A 6865-nucleotide genomic window follows, 5' to 3' on the forward strand; every position below is an offset into this window, starting at 1 on the left:
GACATTCTGTGGTTCTGCGTGATTCTGTGACTGGGTGCCACCCTCAAAGGAGGCAGCCGCTGGGGTGTGGAGAGCCACCTTTGCTCGTCCTCCCACATATGGGACCAGCCACCGTCCTTTCCCCCTCTGAGGGGGTGAGAGTAGCCATGGAATCGCCACTCATGAGAGAGAAACGCCCGCCTTCTCTTCCATTGCCCTAATGTGGGCGAGGCAGCGCTCCCTCTTCCCAAACCCCTCGGGGCAGGGAACCGGCGGCGGGCGAAGTCTCGCGAGAAGCCGCTCAACGGCCGCCGCAGCGGCGCTGTCGCCGCCATGGAGCAGCCGCTGAGAAGCCCGCCGGGCTTGTCCACTATCCTGGCGGTAAGGAGAGAGCTGGGGCCGGGCTGGCTGCCCGCCCGGGGAGAGGGGAAGGAGGCAGCGGCTGCCGTGTGTGCCCGCGCCCCTCCAGGGACGGGGGGAAGAGCCTGTGCAGGGCTTGCTCGCTCCTTCCTCAGCGTGGCACAGCGCGGGCTGGTTGAGCGCGGGCCGTGACTGAAATCCGTTGTGGTTTCAGCCCGGGAGGAGGCAAGCTATTCGCTCTAGGTGCCTGGCGATACTTCTGCCGTAGCCTAATCTCTTTTTGTCCGTAGAAGACGGACTGGTCCGAGCCCTGGCTGGTGGGGCTGGCGGTTTTCCACGTCTTCTGCTTCCTCCTGACGTGCGTGTCCCTGCAGCACTACCGGGTGCAAATAGGGCACTTCCTCTGCATGGGTGAGTCGTGAATTCGTGCTTCCGTGAGCTGGCATTCAGATGACAGAGGGCGTGTGCATTGTTTAAGCTGTTAATACTGCCAAATAGCTTCTTTTGGTCTCTTAACGATAACCCTTTTGTTCATATGCTTGCATAGCGCACAGGTTTATACTTTGCAGCAGATAAAGTGAGTGCAAGTTAGTATTTCACATAGAATCATAGATTGTCCTGAGTTGGAAGGGACCCACAAGGATCATCGAGTCCAAATCCTGTCCCTGCATATGACAACCCCACAGTTCACACCATGTGTCTGAGCGCGTTGTCCAGTCTCTTCTTGAACACTGTCAGGGTTGGGGCTGTGATGCCTCCCTGGGGAGCCTGTTCCACTGCTCCACCACCCTCTGGGGGAAGAACCTTTTCCTAATGTCCAAACTAAACCTCCCCTGCCATTCCCTCAGGTCCTGTCATTGGTCACTAGAGAAAAGAGATCAGCGCCTGCCCCTCCTTCTCCCCTTGTGAGGAAGCTGCAGACCACGATGAGGTCTCCCCTCAATCTCCTCTTCTCCAGGCTGAACAAACCAAGTGACTTTAGCTGCTCTTCATACGGCTTCCTCTCCAAACCCTTCACCAACTTCATAGCCCTCTTGTGGATGGTCTCCAGTAGCTTAGTATCTTTTTTTACACTGTGGCACCCAGAACTGCACACAGTGGTCCAGTTCAGTGAATACAGTCAGCTTTCAGCTGGATTCATTTCTGGAGCATGTTCACCATGTGCACTGCTGACAGCTGTGCTACCACATGAGGAAGAGCAACACTGGTTTGGTACATGGCACTAACAGCTTGTGTTATCTCAGGGTTTATCAGACTTCAGCCGGAGAATCCACAATGGCCTGTCCTAGCCAAAGGTGTGTCTGTATGGCTGACTGGCTGAAGATCTAGTAGCTTTTGCAGAGGGTATTTAATTTAATTAAGATGGCATGGATTTGGGTTAGATCGATATATTATGAGCAGTACCTTGGTTCTCGCTGTGGCTTGGATTTTCTAGTGATTTGGGTTTTTTTACACAGTACTTCAGTTCTAGCATGCTTGCAGGGTAGTGAAGGAAGAATGAGGAATTGCAAGAGATTTGCAGGCAAGAAGACACTTGAAGACTATGTTTATTTTTTAAATACCATTTAACTAGCCAAGCTGGGAGAGGACAAGACTGCAATATAGTTTTGTATTGTAGATAGTCAGAAATAACCAAGGAAATTATGCAGTTATCACCTTGGTTTACCTTGGCAGCTGAGCAGCTATAGATGTGTTTATACTGTGAAGTACCTAGCAGAGATAATCCAGATGATGGCAAAACAAGATAGCACTCCTTCGTATCACCAGGCTAACTATTTAATTGCCTTGTGCAGATCATCTTTAGCCACTGAGTCTATTTTTTTTACTTTGTTACTTGTGGAAAATGATACAAGGACAAACTTACAATTTTGTATTGCTTTTCTGTTAAACATGATTGCACTGATTTTCTTTTTTACTGTCCTGATGGCTTCATATTGCATGTAGTTGTTGAGTCAGAATATGTTAGTTTTCACCTGATTGCAGTAGACTACTCTGCTTTACACCTATTCAAACAAAGTTTGTATTTTAACAGAGTACGTATATATAATTAGTACCCTAAATTCAGATAGTAATGTTAGCAGTGTGACACCATAACATATAAAATGATAAGTTAATTCCATACTGGTTACTGGCATTTCTTTTTACAGAAATAACTTAGAAGCAGTCGCCAACAAGATTGTTGGGAAAAATACTGGACTTTTTTGTTTGTTTTGTTTTGTTTTGTTTTGTTTGTATGCTGAGCTCTTTCTGTAAGCTCAGAAGAATAGGACTTTATGGTTGCTTGTAATATAGTGGGTGTGTTTTGTGATCACTTTGTACTTCTTGGTAACTATATGGGACATTTAAATCAGAATTGGTTTTATGCAGTTAAATATTAAGTGTGTAATTTGATCTTCTGAGGACCAAGGAATTCTAATGTTTGGTATGTATACATCTTTAGTATACATGACAGAACTGATGACAGTTTATTTGTAAAGAAATACTGAATCTAATATTTTTCTTTTGTTGTACAGTGGCCTTAGTGTACTGCGCTGAATATATAAATGAATTAGCAGCCATGAACTGGAGGTAATACTTTCATTTTTGCATTCAAATGAATGTTTTTCTAAAAATATTCTTTTTTTCTTGTCATTCCCGGAACACGTTCATTTAAACAGTCACTCATGCCTCATCAGTAGAATGTGATGGCAAAGGGTCTGTTTTATTGAATAATGTAAAACTTTAGAGCAAAACCATGCAGTACAACATAGTTATCACTTAGCTTATAAGAAAAGATAATTTGTAATAGCTAGCGTGTATTTATTGTACTGCTTAAAATCTATGTGAGTGGTTGTAAATTAACTAGTCAGAGAACTAAGAGAAAAGCAGAGTGCGATGTTTAAGGGGAAAAGGATGTGAGCTTTGATTTTTTTAATTTTTTTTTTTAATTTGTTTGTTGTTGGATTTTCTTTGGTAGCTATTTATGTTCAGTAAGCTGACATTAAGCACCACTTCTCAAAAATATGACTACTGTTTTATATACTTACATATATGCATAAAAAGCATTAGCATTCATCTGTTTTACGAAGCCTGTGTGCCAGAATTAGACTGATGTCTTATTTTCATAAGCACTGAAGTAACCTTTCCCTGATGTAACTGGAAATTATGTGTTTAACACTACACAGGCATCTAAGTCTTTATGTTTCACTTCAGGCATGAATGACATTTATTATTTATTATTTCTCTTATCTTTTCTAATACGAGTAAGCAAAATACCTAAGAAAGTAATTTCATACACTTTGGGATAAGCATGATTTTTGAAGCACGAATATATGTACTATTGTAGTCACATTAGTAAGTTATGGTGGTTTTATTTAGGTTTTATGCAGTAAAACTTCAAATAAAAGAAAGACTGGTGGTGTTACAAATATTCATAACTGATGACACAGTGACTGTCTCTTTGTTCTGATTGAATATATACAATGCTGGCCTGTGCTTGAGTATCCCAAGAAGTAGGATGATCTGTACAATGTCCATGTTGAATAGTTAGTATGAAAGTCTAATATTATGTAAACTACACAGAATAAAGCTTCCTCTTTTGTTTTCCTTAATTTCTTTCAGGCTGTTTTCTAAATACCAATACTTTGATTCAAGAGGAATGTTTATTTCACTTGTGTTTTCAGCACCACTGCTGGTGAATACTATTATAATTGTGGTATGTATGTATTCATTTATATGGATGCATTCATTAAATTGATAAGTAAATGTATGTGGATTAGTTAAATTTAATAATTTTCTTACTTTTCAGATCATCTGGGTATACAGAACTTTGAATGTAATGACTGAGCTGAAAATGTTACAGCACAGAATGAAAGCAGAAAAAGATAAAAAGAAGTGAAAGTGCCTAACACTATTCTTTTTCTATTGCAATAATACTTGTCCAGGTAACCAGTCCTTTTGTATGCTTATCCAGAAACGAAAGTGTTTTTGTGTCTGATGTTAAGACTTTGCAGCCCATGGCTGTGGACAATGAGGTGAAAGCAAGTATCTCCAATACATTTGAATTGGCCGTGAACCTGAGAAACTCTGTGAAACTGAGTCTCAACAGGTCTTTGTACTCTTCAGTGTGTGAGATAGTTTTCCACCATGACCAAGACTATTAGTATTGGTGAGACAAAATCTTCCAGTCTGTTTCCATTTGCCTGTGTATTTTTTAACTGTGTCTTAACTATGTGTTTCTCAAGTATCCAGTCTTCTGCTGCTTAAGCCAACTGGAGCAGTGTTGTGAATTCCAGTAAATGAGGGATTGTATTCAAAATACCTCAGGAATCCATGCTTCTATGAAGCACTTAACTTCTTTATCAATAAAATTTCATAATTCCTATGTGTATTGTGTGCCAGTAGCAATTTGTAAATAAAATTATCCACTGTATCTTAAATGGTGTTAATTTGTCTTAATTACTAATCAGATTTTTTTCTTTTTTCTCAATAAAATTCCCATTTTGGTAAAGTCTTGTACTTAATTTGTGTAAGTAATTCAAAATGATCTCTGCATTTTTTTCAATTTATATTTCATTATTTTAATGCAGCTACATAAGTATCTTTTCTTAAAACTGGATGAAATTTTCATAGTTATTGCTTATTCATAGAACAGCAAAGAAGGGAAGAAACTTTATAGTGTTCTATGCAATTTTGTTCCTTTTTTATGTTTCACTGTTTTTTTAATAAAAAACTGAAAAATTAGCTTAAAAATGAAGACTTCAGTTTCGCTCAGAGTAGTCGGTTTTTATTGGATTAAGGAAATTGGGGGAAGGGAGAACAAACACAGCAGAAGACTGTTCAGACATATTTAGTAAAAGCTGTATCTGGAAAAAGTTAACCCTTTGTGTGGAGACCTAAACTGCTGTCTAAAACAGATGTCATTTAAGATGTAGGAAAGATGAACTTAGACTAATGTGAAGAATAGTAGGGTACAAAAACACAGAACACTAGTAAGTTTAAGGTCATGTGTATTTGGGAAATTAATTTTAAATACTTGAATAGTCTTCACAGCAGTGGAGATGTGGACCTGAGGGAGATAAGCAGATGCGTATGTATACACAGTTTGTGAGTCTCCTACTTAGGGAGAGTGAAACTTTCTGGGGGACTTCACAGCATTGTGGAAGTGCAGTGGAGTGTTTCCCATGGATTGATTTAGCATGGCTCTCCTCACTCACTGCTCTATCAAGAATTACAGACAGATAGACTACTTTATATTAGCAAACTAAATAGATGCAGCCTTGCTGTGCTGTCCCATAATTGTTCTGTTGCAACTCTTGGTGCAGTGTTGGGCAGGGTCAGCAGTCACTACTCCGTGGAAACATCTGTAGTGGTCTGGTAGAACATATGTGCCTTTTGGAACAGTCTCGGTTTTGAAGGAGTGAATAGAGTCTATCCAAATGGCTGCCAGATAGGCTGGGACACCTGTCTTCAGGACCAAGAAAGAGGCCTGTTTGATTTTATTGATTCATGTAGTCCTCTCTGGTTGGTTTAGAAAAGTTCAGCTTTGCTCTTACAATTTGATGGGGAGAGGTATGCAATTTTTCATACACAATCACACAAATATTCTCCTGACTTTCCTCATGTGAACTGTTCTGCAACCGTATCAATGCACAGTTGTTTTAGTGTCATGCATTTAGAAGCTGTGCTCATCGTACTGAGATATCGCCTGTTATCAATTGCCTTTGGCTTCAGAGTATGTGTGAATTTGATTCACAGTAAATGAGCTGGTTCGGAGAAGCTAAGCAGCAAGACCCTTGCAATGGAAAACAATGTGCATTGTTTAGTACATCCAAGACAAACTTTCCCCAAGTATTATTTCAGTATTTTTTCTTTCTTGCATGAAAGGCTGGAAAAAATGATAATTCCCTCCTCTGTAAGGACGTGAAACTGGTGAGATACAGCAATTAGAACTGTCCTTTCTAGCATAACATAGACAAGATAACAGAAATTACTTCTTCTGTATTGCCTCATTTTGTATTACTCTTGCTTGGCATGGGATTTACTAGAGAAATTCTCTCTACCTTTGGGGAACCCAAGTGAAATAAAAAAATCTTGTGCTTTCTTAAATTCTCTTTCCTCTTCCTTTCAGTGTAGCTGACCTTTCAGGCAGTATTTCATTTTGTGTTGATTACCAGAGCGATTTTGCCCTTTAGTATAATATCCCAGGGCATTACAGCCCTTTAACAAAGTTGAAGAACAAAGAACCCTGCAGTGTGAGTGGCAGGTACTTAATTTATTTTTAATTAGCAAGTAAAAATCCATTAGAGCTGTATATTGTCTTGATTTCTGACACCTCTGACGTGTGAGAGCTAGGAGCGGGATAATACTTGGTTTAGAAAGTACCATCGTGATGGGGGTCTTTTTTTGTCTTCTGAAAGTATTGCTGAGTGAAAATATAAACAACTCCAAATTCCAAAATTATATCAATATTTTTTTGAAGGATGAACATCTCAAAATCTACACTTCAAAATGATAAGCTTGGTGTTATTAAACTGTCCCTGACTAC

The 6865-nt window shown here is 39.9% G+C and overlaps 1 protein-coding gene across 1 annotated transcript; it reads left to right on the plus strand.

Annotated features, from left to right (window-relative positions):
- The first annotated feature begins 290 nt into the window (after positions 1–290).
- On the plus strand, positions 291–4741 carry TMEM18 (transmembrane protein 18). Its single transcript, XM_065632387.1, has 5 exons — positions 291–360; positions 630–750; positions 2853–2907; positions 3940–4033; positions 4127–4741. The coding sequence occupies exons 1-5, from the start codon at positions 313–315 to the stop codon at positions 4214–4216; spliced, it is 408 nt and encodes a 135-aa protein (XP_065488459.1). The 5' UTR covers positions 291–312; the 3' UTR covers positions 4217–4741.
- The last annotated feature ends 2124 nt before the right edge of the window (positions 4742–6865 follow it).

This window comes from Caloenas nicobarica, chromosome 3 (genome assembly GCF_036013445.1).
Source record: "Caloenas nicobarica isolate bCalNic1 chromosome 3, bCalNic1.hap1, whole genome shotgun sequence".
In the NCBI taxonomy this organism is placed as follows: domain Eukaryota; kingdom Metazoa; phylum Chordata; class Aves; order Columbiformes; family Columbidae; genus Caloenas; species Caloenas nicobarica.